The sequence below is a fragment of the Sorghum bicolor genome, chromosome 1 (assembly GCF_000003195.3).
Source record: "Sorghum bicolor cultivar BTx623 chromosome 1, Sorghum_bicolor_NCBIv3, whole genome shotgun sequence".
In the NCBI taxonomy this organism is placed as follows: Eukaryota; Viridiplantae; Streptophyta; class Magnoliopsida; order Poales; family Poaceae; genus Sorghum; species Sorghum bicolor.
In genome coordinates this window covers 25,713,012-25,736,109 of record NC_012870.2, presented here as the reverse complement: position 1 = coordinate 25,736,109, position 23,098 = coordinate 25,713,012, and the positions used below count along the sequence as shown (strand labels likewise).

At 42.7% G+C, this 23,098-nt stretch overlaps 1 protein-coding gene and 1 long non-coding RNA gene across 2 annotated transcripts; one reads left to right on the top strand and one right to left on the bottom strand.

Annotated features, from left to right (window-relative positions):
- Positions 468–1,981, top strand: LOC110434791. The gene is made up of 3 exons (XR_002452382.1): positions 468–554; positions 672–1,034; positions 1,902–1,981. It is a non-coding gene; the product is annotated as an uncharacterized LOC110434791 (long non-coding RNA).
- LOC110431725 lies at positions 19,329–20,693 on the bottom strand. Its single transcript, XM_021451167.1, has one exon. The coding sequence runs from the start codon at positions 20,691–20,693 to the stop codon at positions 19,329–19,331; it is 1,365 nt and encodes a 454-aa protein (XP_021306842.1).

The following is a 23,098-nucleotide window of genomic DNA, read 5'->3' as shown; positions in this document are numbered from 1 at the left end:
GAAAATTGATTTAGTTTTGTATTTGAGAGCTCATGAAAATAAAAAAAAATTGCTCCTTGTTCGGCACATCTTTATTCCTTGTTTTCCAGCTTTTTCTGAAATTCTTTTCCACTTTTGTATGAGCATAATTTAATTTTTAGATTCTTCAAATTATCTTATCACGAGCTCCAAATACTTTATTTAGATTCCTCATATTCCAAAGTGTCTCTAAGAATTTTCCCCAAATTTTTGGAGCATTCAGAGTAATTTTCGTAGGTTAAATATCAATTCTGGATTTTCTAGAATTATTTTTTTCACGAAATTAATTAAATCCGAAAAATAATAAAATATCTCGTTTTTATACCGACTCTGAACCCTAACACTATATATATGTCGGCGTAGCTCTCGACGCGCTGATTCCGAAAGTACAGCTGCTTTTCCGAGCCGCCGCTCCTATCATCCTAGATATAAAGCCGAAGTTTCAAAACATAAAACTCCGGCGAACTTCCGGTGAACATTCGCCGTGCTTTTTCGGCCATGTTTTTCATCTTCCGCGAATTCTGCTTCTACCCGAGGTTCGTCTTGACGTTCTCTACACCAGCACGCTATTTATTTTGCAAATCCATTCCCGTTTGATTGATCCCTAACCCATCTTCCTCTTTTCCGGCGAACCACCATTAACGATCGTGAAGTTAATTGTTCTCCGAATTGTATTGTTGTCTAGCATCTGCCGGCCACATCCTTGAGCCTCCTAGTTCCGACTTCGGTCCCTCCATTCGTGCACAGGGGGAGGAAGCCATCGCTGCCCTGTGCGATAGCCTTGACGCAGACCGGCGCCGACCTTCCATGCGTGGGCCTAGCCCCGGCCGGTGCGGACCAAGCTATCGGCAGGCCAACTGACCAAGGATCAGCGGCCGTGGCACCCCAGCTAGTCGTCCTTCTCCCCTGGCCAAGGGTCTCCGCTGAGCTTCAATGGACGATGGTCATGGAGGCCACGGGTGTTCTGCACGTTCTGTTCAAAGGAAGACGACGAGATATTTACAACTTCGCCACTGGTTTGTAAATTCTGTCGCGTTAACGTTCTAATTGTCCATTCAAATTATGTTGAATTTATATCGATACGCTCTACACGGTAGTGTTAAAATTTATCATTACATTTGATTATAGGTTATTAATCAAAATTAGATTAATATTTATTAAATAGCTTTCTAATTAAAAGCATAATAGGTTTATATTTCGGTGCTTCATAAATTAATGTTAATTTAAATAATATTAATCATGATGTCTTCGGAGTTATAAAATGCTTAGTTCAACCTTAAAACATAAGTGCTTTAGTTTAATTGCTACATGCTTTTGTGTACATAGTTAAATACTAAATTGATTGAAACACTTGCATCTAGTCTTATAAGTAAAAATCAGTATAGATTTTATATTCATGTATTTCATATATAAATGTTAACCTGATTAAATGCTATACATAATCATGTTTCTAAATTATAATTTATTTAGTCCAAATATGTATGTTAAATTTGATTAGATTTTAGATGCTCTCATATGTCAGTTTATATTTACATGTTAGTGTGGATTTGGCATAAATGATATCTAAATATTTATAAATAAAACATGATTAGTTTTAACTTGAATTTTAAAAATAATTTATGTTAACATTAATCTGAATTAATAACTTTTATATTATTTGGTTTACTTAAATAGTTAAATAAATTAAATATGTAAGCTTCTCTTTTATAATATAAAACTATCGTTAGTCATTTCTTTTAATGATAGGTTCGGTTTCAGTGGTTCTTGCGATCTTGTAGCGCTGATTATTTATTAGTACACTCTTTTCTCTTGTGTGGTGTACTGTTCTTAGTTGTCTATTGTTGTTTGTATGTTTGCCTATGTGTGGTGCTTGATACGAGTAGACGAGAACTGTTTGTGGACGCTGAAGATGAGAAGATGATGACCAAAAGTTGATGGTGTGAGAATTGAGCAAGTGCTTAAGGCAAGTATAACTTGGGACCATCCTTGTTACTTATACACTTATAATTACACATATATCATATGCATATGTCCACCTTGACAACCTTAGTGAAATCATAGATGATTGTTATCTTGAATTCCTTGATACCTATTTGGTTATGCATTTGGGTAGTTCTTGCTAGTGCTTGATTATAATCCATGATCTTGTAACATCAATATTTAGATATACAATAAATAATAAAATAAGCTTTCTAGCAACTTGAATATAAAGAGTGGAAAGAACTCTGGCTTTTGCTGGATTGATCTTGACCCTCCATAAGGACTTATCCCTTGGCAAAAGCTGGGACAACTCGTACAACCATGAGGGCTATATGGCTCTGGCTTCAGCTCAGTATGAAGACCTTTTCTAGCTTGTTAGCGGTTACCCGAAAGGGCGCTAGAGGGGCTGAACCGTTTTGGGTATAGTGCGAGCCCCTGTCCTTATGTGTATAGGCTGCGCGTCATTGTGCCATTTGGAAGGGGGTATCTATATCTGCGCGCAAAGAAAACCTTGCGGCCCTAACATGTTAGACGAACTTTTGAAAGGCTTCATAGTGATCCCTGCCGACCTTCCTTGGAAGTGGGTTAAGAAGCTGATCACCTCGGGCGAAAGGGTAAATCATGACTCATGGGTAAAGATGTACAACCTGTGCAGAGTGTTAAATCTGGTATACTAGCCGTGCCCACGGATACGGGCGGCCCGGAAAACTGACGGAATAGATGAACACTGATAAACATGATTAATAATGATAAATGATGGTTTATTATGTTGTTTATATGTGTTATTCTTAATTGTTGTATACAATTGATCATGTGATTATGGGATTATTTATGCTACCTTGACATTTGTTATATAACTAAGAACATGCGATCCACTATTATTAAAAGCTGAATGCAGTCAAACCAGTGTCAGCTATTTGAGCCTCATGAACCCCTGGTTATACTTGTTGAGTACGATATGTGCTCACTCTTGCTATTTCCCACCACTCCAGTTTACTAGTAAGAGTTGATCAGAAGAGCGATGGAATCATGAAGGACGTTCTCAGAATACAAGAAGTGCTAGGCATATGTTACCCCAGTCAGCCGTCCCTGTGAAGATTGAGCCCAAAGATTAGTTATCATTCCGCGATGCTCTGATGTAAGTGTCTATTATATGTATGTTTCCGCTATATAACATTGTTTCTGATACTATTCCTTTCTGTTGTTATATGTATGGACTTTCTGGGCACACATATGGCTTGCTTGGTTTTGTTCTTTAAAACTGGGTGTGACAAATAGTGAATGAATAAAAGATGGTGAGCTAATAAATTTAATATCATAGATAGATATGAAGTATTAAATTATTAAAAAATGCATCGATGATAGTTTTTTGTGAATTGCATCGATAATAGGTATAGAGGCAATAATTGCACATTCTAAAATCCTAGAAGTCCACCTGTTCTGAGACTTTGGGATGGAGTAAAAATCCTATGATTTGACAACACGCTAAGCCGTAACATGGGATTGACAGTTGGTAAGGATAAAGTCATATGAGGCTCTTGGAGTCTTGGTGCTTGGACTCTATGTACTCTAATAATAAATTCCTTAGTGCAAAAAAGTTCTGCTTTTTTAACAGAAACAATAGATTCCATGTTAGAGTCCATTTTGATGACAATGGAGTAAGCACCTATTGAACAAGTAATAAGCCAATAGGCGAGAAGAGGTACATTACTAAAACATGATAACAATTGTACCACCATTGGAACATGTTCTTGTTTGGTACAAAATATTCTTCACTGTTATAGATCAATGAGGAAAGTATATAAATACTCAATAACATAATGCTAGACATTTATTAAAATAATAGCATAAACTAAATTAAGATAAACATATATGGGCATTTTTTTAGCGAATACATGAGTTCCAATAGCTTGAGAAATTAAATTAATATAACTAGGAAAAATAGGGTGGATAGGTAATATGGTAAGCATAATTATAGTTGATAACAAAATGTAGAAATAAATAAAAAGGATTGTCACACCCAATTTCAAGGAAGAAATTGAATGCATAAACTTATGTGCGCCCAGAGATCAATCACACACATAAGTCACAAATTAAATACCATCATCGCAGTGTTTACAACAAACGTAGTTATTACATCACAAATTTGCGAACTAAAACTACTGGGAGAGAGAGGAGGGCAAGGGAAACTCAATCCCGGCCTCGGAAAGACCCGGGACTCGCCCGAGATGCCGCACCACGGCCGGCGGCGGCGGGTTACTACGGTGAGCGCGGCTGGGGGCTAGCGGGCCTCCAAACGCTCGGCAAGAGGACGGGGAGGGAGCGGGGAAGAGTGAGAAGCTCACCAACGCGACGAGAATCGACGAAACGGCTCGGGACGGCGGCTTCTCGCGGAGGTTGCGGCGGCGGTTTACTGCGAGCTCCCGGATGAGGGCAGAGGCGAGGAGGGGAAATGGGAAGGGGAGGGTGCTCTGGCACGCGCTCTGCCCACTTCTACCCGAGCGCGGGGGGGGGGGGGGAAAGAGGAGTCGTGGGGGAGCGGGGGCGCGGTTTTCGGCCTGGGAGGTTTCCAACCGAGAGAGAGCGAGGGAGTCGGGGGTGCGGTTGGAGGTAGGGGGAGGTCCTGACGGGTGGGCCCCACCCGTCAGCCACCAGCAAGAGAGGGGGAGGCGGCTGGGCCAAGCCCAAGAAGGAGAAGGGGGCGCGCGGGGTTTTTGGGCCAAAATGGCCGAGAGAAGGGGAGAGGAGGAGAGAAAAGCTTTTCATTTTTATTTTCCAAACAAAATTTTCAAACTCTTTTCCAAATGAGTTTTTGAACCCAATATCTTTTCTTCAAATCCACTCATCACATAAATAGATGCACCAGCATGTATGCAACAAAGTATTGGCCTAACTTATGTTTTAATTTTATTTTCTCCAAATTTATTTATTTTCCTATATTGAAAATGCTCACAAAATTATTTAGCAAAGCCAAATTCATCTATTTTGAAAAGAGTCAAATTTTGGGTGTTACAATTCTACCCCCCTTAAGAATAATCTCGTCCTCGAGATTGGGTGATGCTTACTCAAACAGATGTGGATACGACTTTCTCAAGTCCTCTTCTCTTTCCCAGGTGGCTTCATCTTTGGTATAACGATTCCATTGCACCTTACACATCTTTATAGTTCTGCTTCTTGTAACTCTGTCTGCAGTTTCCAAGATCTTTATCGGGTACTCTTCATAAGTGAGATCTTCTTTAACGGTCAACTCTTCTATAGGAATCTGCTCTTCGGGTACCCGCAAACACTTCTTCAACTGAGAAACATGGAATACATCATGTACACCTGACAAACTCTCAGGAAGTTCTAACTGATAGGCTACTTCTCCCCGTCTTGCAAGAATCCTGAAAGGTCCGACGTATCTTGGTGCTAGCTTACCCTTCACATTGAATCTCTTCACACTCCTCATAGGAGATACCTTCAGATATACAAAATCACCCTCTTTGAAGCTCAAGTCCCTTCTTCGGGTGTCGGCATAACTTTTCTGCCTTGACTGTGCCACTCTTAGATTGTCCCTAATCATCCTCACTTGTTCTTCAGCACTTCTTAGGACGTCTGGTCCAAACACCTGTGTCTCACCAGTTTGATTCCAGAATAAAGGTGTCCTACACTTGCGACCATACAAAGCTTCAAATGGAGCCATCTTGAGACTCTTCTGGTAGCTGTTGTTATAGGAAAACTCAGCATACGGCAGACTTTTGTCCCAGCTAGTGCCATACTGCAGAGCACAAGCTCTAAGCATATCCTCCAAGATTTGATTAATTCTCTCTGTCTGTCCATCAGTCTGGGGATGATAAGCAGAACTGAAGTTCAGCTTAGTTCCCAAGGATCTATGTACTTTGTGCCAAAAGTGTGACGTAAACTGAGTTCCTCGGTCGGACACGATCTTCTTTGGAACTCCGTGTAAGCACACAATCCTTTCCATGTACAGCTCGGCTAACCTTGCCCCTTTGTAGTTGGTTTTGACTGGTAAGAAATGTGCAACCTTAGTGAGTCGGTCTACTATTACCCAAATCGAGTCATACCCACGTTGAGTACGTGGCAACCCGGTAATAAAGTCCATACCGACTTCTTCCCATTTCCATTCGGGTATCTGCATTGGTTGCAACAACCCTGCAGGTCGTTGGTGCTCAGCTTTCACCCTCTGACAGGTGTCACACAAAGCAACATACTCTGCCACATCCCTTTTCAATCCATACCACCAATATCTCTCCTTTAGGTCCAAATACATCTTGGTACTCCCAGGGTGTATTGAATAAGCAGAGTCATGCGCCTCACGCAGAATTGTATCTCGGATAGCCTTCACTTCAGGCACACATATCCTTTTCCCAAACCATAGGGTACCATTCTCATCTATCCTGAAGCCTGGTGCCTTTCCAAGCACTACATTATCTGCTATCTCTTTCAATTTCTCATCCTCCAACTGACTCTTACGTATCTCTTGTTCCAATGTTGGCTCTATCTCTAGACCCATGGTATGATTCACAAAGCCTATGTTGAGGTGTTCTATTTCGGCTCGCAACTCAACTGAAATAAATGTCAGCTGAAGTCTGTTGACATAGCTTTTCCTACTGAGTGCATCTGCAACTACATTTGCTTTCCCAGGGTGATAATGCACTTCCAGGTCATAATCCTTGATCAACTCTAACCAATGACGTTGCCTCAGATTCAGGTCTGACTGGGTGAAGATATACTTTAGGCTCTTATGGTCTGTGTAAATATCACACTTATGACCAATCAAGTAATGCCTCCAGATTTTTAAGGCATGGACCACTGCGGCTAGTTCCAGATCATGAGTAGGGTAATTCAACTCATGTTTTCTCAACTGCCTAGATGCATAGGCCACTACTCTTCCTTCTTGCATGAGCACACAACCTAAACCTGAGCGAGAAGCATCACAATAGATGGAGAAGCTCTTGCTTAAGTCAGGTAAGGTCAACACTGGAGCTGTGGTCAACCTTTTTTTTAACTCCTCAAAGTTAGCCTGGCATTTGTCTGACCGAACAAACTTAGCACTCTTCTCTAATAAGGCCGTCATGGGCTTAGCAAGTTTAGAGAATCCTTCAATGAATCTCCTATAATATCCGGCCAATCCCAGAAAACTACGGATTTCACTCACATTGGTCGGGGGTTTCCAATTCAACACATCTCGCACCTTGCTGGGGTCCACGGCTATCCCTCCATTGGAGACCACGTGTCCCAGAAAGGAGACCTCCTTTAGCCAAAACTCACACTTGCTTCTTTTGGCATATAGCTTATGTTCTCTAAGCTTCTGCAAGACTAGCCTCAGATGCTCTGCATGTTCCTCTTTAGTTTTGGAGAAGATGAGTATGTCATCAATGAACACCACTACAAACTTATCCAAGAACTCCATGAACACCTTGTTCATGAGATACATGAAATATGCGGGTGCATTGGTTAGCCCAAAAGACATAACTGTGTACTCATACAGGCCATACCTAGTAGTGAAGGCTGTCTTAGGTACATCCGAAGCACAGATTTTCAATTGGTGATAACCGGATCGAAGGTCTATTTTTGAGAACACACAAGCACCTTTTAACTGATCAAACAGATCATCAATTCTAGGCAAAGGGTACTTGTTTTTGATGGTTACTTCATTTAGTGACCGGTAATCCACACACATTCTCCTGGTGCCATCTTTCTTATCAACAAAGATAACGGGTGCTCCCCAAGGTGATGAACTAGGATGAATAAAACCCTTCTCTAGCAACTCCTTAATTTGCTTCTTAAGTTCCTCTAGTTCATTCACTCCCATTCTATAAGGTCTTTTAGCTATAGGTGTAGTTCCAGGTAAAAGTTCAATAAGGAATTCGATGTCTCGGTCAGGTGGCATACCTGGCAATTCATCAGGGAACACATCAGGGAAGTCATCCACCACTTGGTTCTCCTCATTGACCTCATCAGTCAACTGGTTCACGGTAGCAGTTGGAGGTGCTTGCACTGCCACTTCTACACAAATTCTATCCCCTTTAGGTGATGTTACTACCACAGACTTCTCCTGACATTGAATCACTGCCCGATGTTGCTTCATCCAATCCATCCCAAGGATAAGGTCAATACCAGAAGTTCTTAGCACAATGGGGTTTACTTTGAACTCTACCCCCCTTAGAGAAACACTAGTGGAGGGACTCCAATAGTTCGCTGGCATAGTACCCCCCGGTGAATTCACTAGCATTGAGTTTTTCATGGCACATAAAGCTATGCTATGTACTCTAACAAAAGCTTGCGAGATGAAAGAATGCGAAGCTCCGGAATCAAAAAGTACAGTAGCAGGGATGGAGTTGATACTGAACGTACCCAGCATGACCTCGGGTGCCTCCTGAGCTGATTCAGTAGACACATGGTTCACACTTCCAGTGTGGGGTGGTCGAGCATTGGGCCTCTGATTGTTGTTCTGATTCTGTGGAGCTGAGGGGTTCTGCTTCTTCGGGCACTGATAGGCATAGTGACCCACTTCACCACAACGGTAGCAAGCATTGGGGTTGTTTGCCACTGCTGTCTTCACTGGAGCATTGCTGGGCACACCTGGACGTGGTGCCTGGGGGTTAGCTTGCTGCTGAGGGCGTTGATTACCAAACTGCTGCTGGTACTGGGGACGCTGCTGGTTCTGGTTTTGGTTGCGCGGAGGGTACTGGCCCTGATTCCACTGACTAGGGGGCCTCTGGTTCCTGGGAGGAAAGCCCTGCTGAGGAAACACGCGCGGACGAGTGTTGCTGCTAGATGCTTGCCCCTGAATCTTCCTCTTCTTAGCATCCATCTCTTTGCGCTTATTGTCAATCACAATAGCACGGTTCACAAGTTCCTGGAAGCTGGGGTAAACATTGGACATCAGCTGCAGTTGCAGGCCATCATACAGTCCTTTCAGGAAACGACGTTGCTTGTCAGAATCCTTGGCCACTTCACCCGGAGCGTAACGTGACAATTGAGCGAACTTGTCACGGTACTCAGCGACAGTCATGGAGCCTTGCTTGAGAGCACGGAACTCCTCTTGTTTGAGCTCGATGAGCCCCTCTGGAATGTGGTAAGACCGGAAACTCTCTGTGAATTCCCTCCAAGTGACAGGCGGTGCATTGTCTGGGCGTCCATATTGGTAGGACTCCCACCACTCTTGTGCAGCCCCTTGCAGTTGTCCGGAGGCATACAACACCCTTTCCATGTCATTGCACTGAGCAATGTTCAACTGCTTCTCCACAGCTCTTAACCAATCATCGGCTTCTAAAGGGTCACTAGCATGTGTAAAGATAGGGAGATGTCCCTTCATGAACTCTCCCCTCTTATCTCGGACCTGGACCGGTGGTGGTACAACGGTGGGCTGGTGATCCAGGCGATCCATCATAGTTTGCATCAATTGAGTTTGCATCAACATGAGCTGCTCCATTGTCACAGGCTGTGGTGGTGGCGGTGGGTCCACCGGTGCGCCACGGCCACGTCCACGGCCACGGCCTCGACCTCGACCACGGCCTCTTCCTCCTTCATCAGCCATCTGTTTCCAACAAAGGAATAAGCTTTTAGAGACCTTTCCATAATTAATAACTGGTTATAATATCAAATAGGCTTTGCTGAAATTTTTCTGGACAGGATGCAAAATCAGCAGTGCAGTATTTAACTCATAACTCGAGTTTCTGAGATCCAACAGAGGCGTGCCATACATGCTTGGAAAGCTTATAAATTTTTTTACAACTTTTGTTCAGACCACTTTTACAGATTCTGACATTATCTTGATCAAAAACAGGGGTAATGCGAATCTGTTCTGGGCTCTAGTCTGCGCAATAGTCCCAGATTGTAACAAGGATATCTCCCAGATCCGAGCAGGTTTTAACGTGGTTCCAGTTGCAAATGTGAGATACATCAGTCTAGTTTCCTCCACAAAATTTTCAAAGTTTTTGGACGTACCACTTCAGAGATAAAAGTTAAACATCACAGGCTGCTCCAGAAAAACAGCACAGCGACAGCAGAAAATACCAACCCAACTAAGCATTCGATAATTAAACTTAAGGTAACGGAAGTTTGTAGATAAATCCACAACCTTCCAGCAGTCATTACAAAGATTCGAATCATGCAAAAACACAAACAAATTCAACGGACACATCAATTGTTCACAAGCACTCCAAACTCAACTGACATAACGGGACTACGAAATAAAACAACTATGGCATCCTAGGCCTATGGTGCGTCGCCGGAGATGCTAGGAGGTGCGGTCTTCTTCTTGTAGAGCGGTGGCAACTCAAGCTGCTCTCTAAGGCTGTCCACCATCTCCTGGAAGCGATCTATGGAATCCTGCTGATCACGTAGCTCCTCCTGTAGGTCATCATTGGCCATCTGCAGGACATGCATATGCCTAACAGTTGCATCCAATGGCGTGTCAACCTCCTGCGGGTTCTCGATAGACCAAGTACCAATAGTAGAATCATGGCGAGGGAGAAACTTGTACTGGTCAGCTCTCATGGCCTCGTAGCGAAGGCCATGGTAGTGAGTGTAAGCCATCTGGGCGGCATCCTCCATGCTGTCCTGTGCCTCAGCTCGCCTAGCAACGTGTCCATGGATGCTCTCCACCATATAGCTGTCATGTGCCTCATTCCCCACAGTGATGGTAAGATCCGACCTCCAGTAGGTGGCCTCATAGGGATGTGTGTACTCCGCACAGCAGTACCTAATGTCAATCTCCTTATCGGCATAGTAAGTATCCAGCATCTCCCTAAGCAAGTTGTGGTAGTAGGCTGTCATTGAAGGATACTTGTAGTGGATGGTGGTAGTCCATCCTGGGTTTTCTTCCTCAGGACCGGCTGGAGGCACCACCTCTGGTACAGCAGGGGCAGCAGGTGCAACTGGTGGAGCTGGTGGTGCAGGTGCAGCAGGTGGAACAGGTGCTGTGGGTGGAGGTGGAACAGGTGCAGCTGCTACAGGGGAGTCCATCCAATTCTCATCATCATCATCCACCTCTGTCACCATCGCTGGGTCCTCTTCCTCCATGGGGACGGTCTCATTGTCGGAGATGTCCACCACTGGCTGGGACGACTGGGGCGTGAACTGAGAGATGTAGCTCCTGGTGCTGGCACGGCGAGACCTCGTGACAGGCGGCATCTATAAATTTTATTTTAAGATTAGATCAACATTTTGGCAATAGAAATAGTGATATAAGCATAATAAATTTTATAAAATAACAAAAAGTAAGGTAGAGAGCATTAAATAAATAAAACAAAAACTCTATATCGACCATTGCTACCTAGGCTTGCGTCCTACAGTCAACACGGCTCTGATACCAATTTGTCACACCCAATTTCAAGGAAGAAATTGAATGCATAAACTTATGTGCGCCCAGAGATCAATCACACACATAAGTCACAAATTAAATACCATCATCGCAGTGTTTACAACAAACGTAGTTATTACATCACAAAGTCTGGCATAACAGCGGAAATATAAATATGATAATCTAAGATAACTATCTCATGGCCCTCACACATGGAAGGTCGACTGGTGAATCACAAGCCTAATAGTCCTCAGGGTAGTCCTCATAGCCACCACCATCTGTTACCCATCCGGGATTTTTATCCAAAGAAAAGAAATATACAAGCGTGAGTACATCTCGTACTCCTCAAGTATAGCATGAGGATTTATGAGGCTCAAACAGGCTAAACTAGGTTCACTGCATCAGCTTTTAGTAGGTCAGTGTTTTATCATTAATTATTATAGTTTATGCTTAAGCTCCCAAATATCCCATATGATCAGTTATAAGAACCATAGTAAGTCATTAAGTCACATTAAAGCATAATTATACATCATCAAGTACCATATAGCCATCAGTAACCAGTTATTCTGTGAGTTTTCCGGGCCGCTCGTGACCGTGAGCACGGCTGTTATAACAGTTTTACACTCTGCAGAGGTTGTGCACTTTCACCGTGAGTCGTGTTGCCCATATGCCCGGGGTCCGTCAACCCCCAAACACTACCAAGGTGAGCGGGCAGGGTACACTATGAAGCCTTCCATAGACCTATTCTAACCAGTTAGGGCCGCGAGGTTTCCTCGGCAGGCAGATGTAGAAAACCCCCCTTTCCTATGGCACATTTCCATCGCGGCTATACTCATAGAAACAGGGGCAGCCCTACACCCAAAGTGGCAAGCGCCTCTTGCGCCCTTTCGGGTAACCTCTAACGAGTTAGAAAAGGTCCTATTACTGAGCTAAAGTCAGAGCCATATGACTCTCCCGGTTGCACTGTAAGTCCCAGCTTTTGCCGACAGATAAGTCCTTACGGAGGGTCTAGGACATCCTGACCAACAGTCATTTGTACCATAGCCCTATGTTCCATTTATCATAATCATGTTTAATCAATTAACCATGGTTCCATCACTGATTTCAGATCATATATAATTGGAGTTAGAGCACTAGCACTTCTACCCATATGCAATAAAAACCCTTAGGAACAAGGTAATTGTCATCAACAGCTAGGATGTCCTTATAGTTTGCAATATTATACACATGCAGGGTGAAATGCTTAAAAATAAGTAGGACAACAAGGTAGGCCCATGCTATACTTGCCTTGGTTCACGTACTCCTGCTGGTCTTGCTGGTCCTGCTGATCCCCAAAGAGCTCCGGACTCCCGAAATACTCCTCACCGTCTGGGCTCGATCAATACATCACAATCATCACGCATACCAAGACAAACATGCAAGAGAACAATTCCTAAAGTTAGAACAGTACACCAGCAGTAAATAAATTAAATAAAAGTTTTCCAAAATCATCTACGTGCTGCTACGATCACGTCAACGCGAAATTCACGAAAATCGGAGCTAAAACGACCAAGTTACGACTTTTCGACGATTTCCTATAGGCAAATAATTAATTAAACCTAACCCTGAAAATAAAAGTGGCAAACTACAGAAACAGCAGTACTATCATGTAGAGAATTTAATTACGAATCTAACGCAATTTGAACGGGTCAAATCGGAGCTATAACGAATATTTTATGGCCAAAACACTGCAGTGGCAATTCTGTAATTTTCTGAAAACGTAATTTGACCTAACCGACGGAATTTACGCTTTCTAAAAGACAAAACGTATTCAACTGAAGGCGCTAAGGACCGCGGCTCGAATCCTGAAATCCAGAGGGGCTCTTTAAGCAAAATTTCCCCCCGAAGGGGTACGGTGCATCCAAGGCCGTTGATCTCTTGATGAACGCCCGAGATTAGAAGGGGAAAGGAAGGGGGAGGGGATGGGCGGCGCTCCTGGCCGGCGCTGCAGCAGGAGGCGGCGGCGCTCCATGGCCGGCCGGCCCGAGCTCGCCGGAGCACTTCAAGAGGGGGCTACGGCGCGCGGTTTTGCGAACTAAAACTACTGGGAGAGAGAGAGGAGGGCAAGGGAAACTCAATCCCGGCCTCGGAAAGACCCGAGACTCGCCCGAGATGCCGCACCACGGCCGGCGGCGGCGGGTTACTACGGCGAGCGCGGCTGGGGGCTAGCGGGCCTCCAAACGCTCGGCAAGAGGACGGGGAGGGAGCGGGGAAGAGTGAGAAGCTCACCAACGCGACGAGAATCGACGAAACGGCTCGGGACGGCGGCTTCTCACGGAGGTTGCGGCGGCGGTTTACTGCGAGCTCCCGGATGAGGGCAGAGGCGAGGAGGGGAAATGGGAAGGGGAGGGTGCTCTGGTGCGCGCTCTGCCCACTTCTACCCGAGCGCGGGGGGGAAAGAGGAGTCGTGGGGGAGCGGGGCCGCGGTTTTCGGCCTGGGAGGTTTCCAACCGAGAGAGAGCGAGGGAGTCGGGGGTGCGGTTGGAGGTAGGGGGAGGTCCTGACGGGCCACCAGCAAGAGAGGGGGAGGCGGCTGGGCCAAGCCCAAGAAGGAGAAGGGGGCGCGCGGGGTTTTTGGGCCAAAATGGCCGAGAGAAGGGGAGAGGAGGAGAGAAAAGCTTTTCATTTTTATTTTCCAAACAAAATTTTCAAACTCTTTTCCAAATGAGTTTTTGAACCCAATATCTTTTCTTCAAATCCACTCATCACATAAATAGATGCACCAGCATGTATGCAACAAAGTATTGGCCTAACTTATGTTTTAATTTTATTTTCTCCAAATTTATTTATTTTCCTATATTGAAAATGCTCACAAAATTATTTAGCAAAGCCAAATTCATCTATTTTGAAAAGAGTCAAATTTTGGGTGTTACAAGGATTGACTATATTAATTGATAACAATAATTTACATATAAAATGAGATATTTTTTCTAGAAATATTAGTAGTTGGTAGAGTGATAGTGATACAAAGATGCTATGAATTACTACATAATAGTGAATGAATAAAAGATGGTGAACTAATAAAGTTAATATCATGGGTAGATATGAAATATTAAATTATTGAAAATATGCATCGATGATAGTTTTTTTGTGAATTGCATCGATAATAGGTATAGAGGCAATAATTACACACGTATGTGGTGAGATTGAAATCAAATAGACATTTTTGCATAATATTTTTTAGATGAATACAATGGTGTAAAGCAATTTGAGATGACATACTCTCTATGTTGGCAAATATTATTATAATCGATAACTATATGTAAACATAAAAAGAATAATATCCTAAAAAGGTTAAGCATATTAATTTATAACACCAATTTATATATAAATTGAGACAAAGATTTTTCTTGAAATATTAGCAGCTGGCATGAATGATAATAAATCAAAGATGCTATGAAATACTACATGATGGTGAATTAATAAAGCTGCTGAACCCATAAAGTTAATATCATAGGTATGCATAAAATACGTTGGCAGTTCCTAAATTTTGTAGGTGGTGTCATCTAGGTACCAAACTTTATTTTTTTTATTTCTAGCTCCTTAAACTTATCCTAGTCTTCAACTTGGGTGCAAACAAGTTTTGACCCACTCCATATATAGACCTAGAGTGTTGACATGGATTTGACATATTCGATTCAATACCTAACCTTCCACGATACTACCATCTAGGTACCTAACTTGCAACATTGCATATCTTGGTCCTCAAACTTGCTAAAAGAGAGGCATACAAGAGGTGCAAATTACTATTATTTACTCTTAAATTATTAAATAAACCATAGGTATATAAGTAATAAGTACACAAACACGATATGCGGTGAGTTCAAGAAGACATTTATGCTTAATAAATTTTGGATGAATAGAACGATGCAAACTTGAGTTAAGTGCCAGATTCATATCTAGAATTGATGTTTTTAGACTACTTTTTGGGGTTGACCTTTGCGTGGCATACTTTTGAAAAATGGTTTGAAGTACGTAATAACTAAGCAACACGGAGATAGTTATTTATTAAAAATTACTTAAATCAATGTGTGTGTGAGAGAGAGAAAGAGAGAGAGAGAGAGAGTATATGAGCTTCAATAACTAGGGGAATTAATAAATTAAATACAAAAAGACGGTCCCAACTTACACTTAAACAAACCGATTCTTTATTGAAGTAATTTGTTTTGCCCTAATGCAACAAAAAGTTCTCAAGAGGTTTCATCCTCATCATCTTGATGTTTATTTTTTTTGAACTAGACATCATCATCTCGATTTAATTTCCTCAGTAACCGTCTAAGCTTGCAAGTACATGTTAACAACCAAAAAAACATTAAAAAAACTACACTAGCAGTCTCCAAAACTTTACGAACAAAAGTATGTCATTAGTACAGATCGTAATTGAGAAGAACCAAAAACATTACTAAGTATTGTCGCAAACAAATTAGATCATGTGTTCAGTTCAAGATGACTAAATTGTTCCAAAATTCTAAAAGTCAATACATGAAGAATGGAAAATTTCAGAAGATGATGACCATCACTGTATTTGTGCATAACTTAAACTATAAATTAGTGAATATTCCAGGAGCTATTAGTTGGGGCAGATCAACTCTCATAATTTTGTAGATTTTGAATGTTGGAACCATCCTCACATTTTGGCACGGGCAACAACAGGGCTCTAGTTCACATCGGTCTAAAGTAAAGACAAAAATACATGTTAATCATGACAGATAAGCAATGGTGAGGTGGATGGCAATGTATGTGAGAAGGATTGAACGAGGTACCTTGGCCTGGTCCTCGGTTGCGTGTTTATAGGCACAGGGAAAAGCCCCCTGGCAGTGGCGTTACATACATCTGGTGTGTACAACAACTTCAGAGCTACAAACGTGGAGAACCAAGCAAAATAGATACAATGCATCTAGACTATAACTAACACCTAGATACATGACGGGAGAACAAACTATATTATCTAACATTCCCCCTCAATCTCAGCCACTAACAAGGTTGAGATTGTCACGAAATCTCTTAATCTTAACAGCAGCAATCGGCTTGGTGAACCCATCGGCCAACTGATCATTGGACGAAACAAACCTGACATCCAGTAACTTTTGCGCAACTCGCTCTCTGACGAAGTGGAAATCAATTTCTATATATTTGGTCCTTGCATGAAACACTGGGTTTGCTGTCAAGTATTTGGCTCCCAAATTATCACACCACAAACGTGCTGCAGGAGGATGAGAAATCCGTAACTCTAAGAGAAGCTTCTGGATCCACATCATTTCAGCAGTAGCATTTGCAAGAGCCTTATACTCAGCCTCAGTAGATGATCTTGACACAGTGGGTTGTTTGCGTGCACTCTAGGAGATGAGATTGCGCCCCAAGAACACAGCAAAACCCCCAGTGGACCTCCGATCATCTACACAACCAGCCCAATCTGCATCTGAAAAGGCACTGACCATCATAGATGACTTGCAAATATTTAGACCAACCTGTTTTGTCCCTTGAACATACCGTAGTATTCTTTTAACTGCACTGAAATGAGCCGTGGTGGGTGAATGTAGAAACTGGCATACCTTGTTGACAGCAAAACATATATCTGGCCTCGTGAGGGTGAGGTATTGCAGTGCCCCTACCATGCTTCGGTATCTTGTGGAGTCATCAGAGCTAAGCCTTGTACCGTCTGCGATACTGAGTTTTTCCGAGGTGGACAACGGAGTATCAACAGACTTACAATTGCTCATCCCTGCTCGCTCCAGAATGTCACGAGCATACTTCTGTTGCGTCAACACCAACCCTGCATTATGTTTCTTTACTTCAATGCCCAAGAAATAGTGAAGTTCACCCAAGTCTTTGAGTGCAAAATCACTTTGCAGCGCCTTTAGAAGTCCCTTTGTAGCCACTGGTGAAGAGCTAGCAACAATAATGTCATCGACATATACTAGAACAAATATTGTTACCCCTTCTTTATGAAAATAAAAAAGAGATGTATCAGATTTGGAAGGGACAAAACCGAGCTGCACTAACTTGTTGCAGAGCCGAGCATACCACGCTCTTGGTGCCTGTTTCAAGCCATAAAGAGCCTTGTCCAATTTACAAACATAAGTGGGATGAGTGCTGTCAACATACCCTGGAGGTTGGCTCATATATACTTCTTCTTCCAATACCCCATGAAGAAAGGCATTTTGCACATCAAGCTGTTGAAGAGACCATCCCTTCGACACGACTATGGACAGAACTAGTCAGATAGTAGCTGCCTTGACCACAGGACTGAAAGTATCCTCATAGTCAATGCCATACTGCTGTTTGAACCCCTTTGCAACTAAACGTGCTTTGTAACGATCAATGGTACCATCAGCTTTCCTCTTAATCCTGTACACCCACTTGCTACCAATTATATTTTTGCCCTTTGGTTTTGGAACCAAGTGCCAGGTTTTGTTCCGTAGGAGTGCATCATATTCATTGTTCATAGCTTCGACCCAATTTTTGTTCCCAAGAGCTTCAGCTACAGTAGTAGGCTCATCTGCAGGTATACTAGCAAGATTGCACCAGCGCACAGTGCCATCAGTAAACACTTTGGGCTGTGTTATACCTCTTTGTAACCTGGTGACGGGGCGTTGCACAGCAGTGGCTTCGGATGCAGTGGACGCGGACGATCCGGCCTCCTGTGCACCGGAACTTGCACCTGGATCAGTTTGCGCCGGCAGACTTCCCCCTGCAGCTGATGCGGGAGCAGCGTCGGCCGCAGAAGATCCCCCGCCAGGCGACACGGGAGCCCCGACCGCGTCAGCGGCAGCTGACGGCGCCGGCGTCAGAGAATCGGGCGCCCGATCCAACGTGGATTCGCCTGATCTTCCAGTCCGAGGTACGGCGGGTGCAGGCGAATCCACCCCGGCCTCCGTGCCCGGGCTGTCGTCACGCGGCTGCATAAAATGACGCTGCATTGTTGGCTTGGGAGCTTGATTTGGAGCGCTGTTTTCACCAGGATTTTCACCATTGCCTGCAGAATCTTCATTGACGCTAGAAGAAACATTAGTGGAGACAGATGGAGATGAGTATTGATCATGCACAGTTGCATTCCCAAAACTAGCATGAGGACTTAGCAAGGAAGGATTGAGAAGAGCAATTTCTGCTCTCAGCCGTGCTCCAGCATTTGGCCGAAGAGTGGAGAAGGGAAAAACTGTCTCATCAAACACGACGTCACGAGAAATATAAACACGCCCTTCAGCAGGATCCAAACATTTGAATCCCTTGTGCATGTGGTTGTATCTGAGGAAAACACAGCGCTTGGATCGATACTGAAGCTTCTTGGAATTATATGGCCGTAAGTTAGGCCACACAGCACACCCAAAAGTACGCAAGAAGCTATAATCTGGAACTTTCCCATGAAGGCGCTCGAAGGGGGTTTGATTATGAATAAGTTTTGAAGGAAGGCGGTTGATGAGAAAAACAGCAGTAAGGAAAGCTTCGTCCCAAAATTTTAAGGGCATGGATGCATGTGCAAGAAGAGCAAGGCCCATATCAACAATGTGCCTGTGTTTACGCTCTGCAGATCCATTTTGTTGGTGGGCATGTGGACATGACACGTGATGAGCTACCCCTATGCAATTAAAGAAGGAATTCAGAGCTTGATATTCCCCTCCCCAATCGGTTTGGATAGCACGAATTTTACAATCAAATTGCCGTTCAACAAGGTTCTGAAAATCTGTGAAGCACTGAAAGACTTCAGACTTATGGCGCAGCAAGTAGATCCACACAAATTTGCTATAATCATCAATGAAACTGACATAATAAGAGTGTTTTCCAACAAAACTAGGAGCAGGACCCCACACATCTGAAAACACAAGTTCCATAGGACTAGTGGACACACTACTAGACCTAGGATACGGTAGCTGATGATGTTTGCCTTGTTGACATGCATCACACACACCATTATTCGAATCATTAACAAAAGGAAGACAGTGGCGATTTAGAACTTGCTGAACTACATGAGAGTTTGCATGACCTAAACGATGATGCCACTGGACCGAGACGGCTTGTATACTCCAAGCCCTAGCTTATTCGGGGATGCCGTGAAGGGGTAGAGGCCTCCTTCACACCTGCCTCTGTGGAGAGTTCTCTTCGTCTTTTGTTCCTTAATAAGAAAATGATCAGGGTGGAATTCAAGAAAGGCATTGTTATCTCTAGCAAGTTTATTGACAGAAATAAGACTTTTGCTGGCCTTTGGAACATGAAGAATATTTTTGAGATAGATTGAACTAGTAGGGGAATACAAAGTGCTATGACCAATAGAATCAATCTCCATACCTGTTCCATTTGCCGCATGCACCTGATCTCCACCCGTGTACTTGTCATGGACAGTAAGCTTCTCTAGATCGCCAGTGATATGGTCGGTGGCGCCGGAATCCATGTACCAATTGGAGTCCACACCATATGACGCCGTAGATGCAGATGATGCCGACTTGGGAGGGGGGCCATTGTAGGATTGATCAAATCGCTTGAAGCATCTCACCACGGTGTGTCCCTCCTTTCCGCAGAGTTGGCAGAGCACACCCTGCTGAAAAGAGGAACCCTGACCGCGTCCACCGTTGCCTCGCCCGAAGTTGCCGCGGCCACCGCGATTGCGGCCACCGCCGCCACCACCGCGACCACGCGAAGGAGAGCTGCCACCACGCCCTCCTTTGGAGATCATGTTAGCAGAGGACTGATTCCCCCTGCCACGCAGATCCATTCTCTGTTCGAAGCTAACGAGCTGCGTAAACAGCTCTCCCACCGAGATGGGATCAGCACGCGCCGCCACGGCTGACACCACGGGATCAAAGGCTTCATCCAAGCCCGTCAAGATGTAGGATATGAGTTCCTCATCTTCAATCTTTTTGCCAGCCGACGTCATCTCGTCGGCCAAACCCTTCATTTTGCCGAAATATTCAGCAATTGTAGAGGACCCCTTTGACGCGGTTGCCAAAGCCATGCGCGTGGCAATGACCCGCGCCCTGGACTGCGCAGCGAAGAGTCCCTCTATGGCCGCCCATGCACCTGCCGCCGTCACCTCGGTGTTTACATGCCCGAGGATTTCTTTGGACAGAGATGTTAGCAGGTAGCTCAGAACCTGCTGATCCTTCGCAATCCAGACGTCATAGTCTGGGTTGGGGACGGGATCCTTCTTGTCACTGTCGCCCTTAGTGACGAGGAATTCCGCCGGGGGTGTGGCCGTCGGCTTGATGAAGCTCGCAGCCTGAGCCCCTTGGATGGCCGAAGAAACTTGCGCTCGCCAAGATTGATAGTTGCTCCTAGTGAGCTTCTCGGTTACCGGGATGAAGGCAAGTCCCAGCGAGATTGGAGATAGGGAGGAGGAAGATGAGGACGACATGGCTAGGTTTCCGTGAGGAGATAAGCTCCGATTACCATGTGAGAAGGATTGAACGAGGTACCTTGGCCTGGTCCTCGGTTGCGTGTTTATAGGCACAGGGAAAAGCCCCCTGGCGGTGGCGTTACATACATCTGGTGTGTACAACAACTTCAGAGCTACAAACGTGGAGAACCAAGCAAAATAGATACAATGCATCTAGACTATAACTAACACCTAGATACATGACGGGAGAACAAACTATATTATCTAACAATGTAAGGTGTTAGTTACCTTGAGGAAATAAACATATGGATATATGGTACACTGTATTTTTACAAATGGCAAAATCTTACAGAACTGCTGATTTAAAGGAGTGACGAAATGGATGACTAAAACACGTGTAAAATTCATATAGACCAATATAATATGCGCCAAATAAAGAAAATCTAAGGACTACTATTGCAGCAAGAGCTCAAGACTGGCAGAAGTTACCATATAGTAAAAGACAAAAGAGTAACCAAGTTATGTACTTCCAGCCAGCATCGTATAATGATAGGAAAACAAAATTAGCCTAAACATAGGTACTAAATTATACTATTCATCAATACATAATTAAAGAGAAAATTAGCCTAACATAGATACTAACTATTCATCAATACATAATTAAAAGATGATATCCTATTAAATCAGAGATAAAAATTTGAAAGTATTGTCACAGTGAAGCACTTAAACCAAAATGCATGTTCATACCCATGGATATAAAAGGTTGACAATATGATCCTTCTATAATTACAACTGTGAACGAAGAGATCAAGAAGAAAAGGAAAATGAAGTTTGAATGAGAATGCAACCAGAAATGAAGCGGATGTCAAGCTATATTAGTACAGACTTGTCACCCTAAATAAGGATATACTCCACATGATATACACCATTCACTTTCTTTCCTAGAATATACTATATTAGTGCAGCTAAACGCCTAAACCTTTATTGACTGAGGAGTGATAATATTTTTTCAAAAGGATATTTGATAAGAAAAAGGGAAAGAAAATATGCAATCAAGATTTGAAGTAAAATTCTAACCTTAACTAGACTGAAGACACCAGTACCAGAAATTTTATACTAGAAAGTTGGACAAAATAGATAGGAGAATTTTTATATTAAAAAGTTCAATAAGGATTAGCAAGACATGCACTAACAGGTAAACAATATTCGAGAATCTGCACCTATAAATTGGCACCTAATTGATCAAAGCCATAGTCCAGAATCTGCATCTGCAATGGATAAATAATAATATATCAGACAAGAAAAAAACAATAACAAGGCAAAAAGGAATATGCCTTAGAGTGTAAACATCATGATCCAGAAATATTTTACAAGCCACATGCTTTTATTTACATAACAGGGGTATCAAAAAAAACTTAAAAGGGGTTCATGAGTCCTAAAACATTTTACAAATAGATGTAACAGTTCTGAGAGCCACATGCTTTATGTTTTTTTTTAAAATACAACAGATGTAAGTTCTGAGAGCCACATGTATGTTTTTTTTAAAAAAATACAATAGATGTAACAGTTCTGAGAGCCTTAAAAAATACAGAATGTGGCTCATGAGTCCTAAAACATTTTACAAACAGCAGGTCTTCAGAATTAACATTTATTTATTCTAAAATTTTGTATATGTTGTGTAACCAAACTTTTATAATTTTTAGCACAAATGTTTAGTACACAAGAAGGATGATAGCTTTACTGTTCATGCAAAAAATATAATTGTTACTATCATAAATTTCAACAATGGAATAGAAGTAATCAAAAGATGTTTACTATATTCCGAGAGCAGGACACCAGGTAATTTGTGAGAGTTTGCACAGAATCATACTGACCCATAATTTGCTATAGAATAAAGAATACAATGAGTAGATTAAGGGCAATAAAATATAATAATTTGAGAAAAGTAGGATACGGATTACAATGTAGACATTAATCATTACAAAAAGTAGAAATATTTTGCCAACAATAGCTCTACAACAGTTTTGTTAACAATATAATTTGTTAATGATGATTTTTGTGTGGATGTAGTTTAACAAATAAAAATAGGTTAAATCTCAAACTATAGTAAATGTTTACTGATAACAGGTTAATTTGTATAGAAAAAATACATGATAATGTAATGCAGCAGAATGACCACTAGTTCTTATAATCACAATTTTAAAAGACAGATCTGAAGAGGAAGTAGTGATCTGAAGATAGATCCTAGGTAAAGAATTAAATGTTCATGTTATGTAATAAATTATAAATGAAAATTAACCTATCTTGTCAAAGAAAAAGCTTGAGATATGTTTCTGGCAAATAAATGCTAGACTAATTTATTGCCAGACCTAAGAAGCATCCCTAAAAACCAAAATTCGTGAGCATCTAAATATGACAGAGTA

What these genes read in the sequence shown, in the direction of transcription:
- LOC110431725 (XM_021451167.1), bottom strand. Translation starts at nt 20,693, where the DNA reads ATGTCGTCCTCATCTTCCTCCTCCCTATCTCCAATCTCGCTGGGACTT.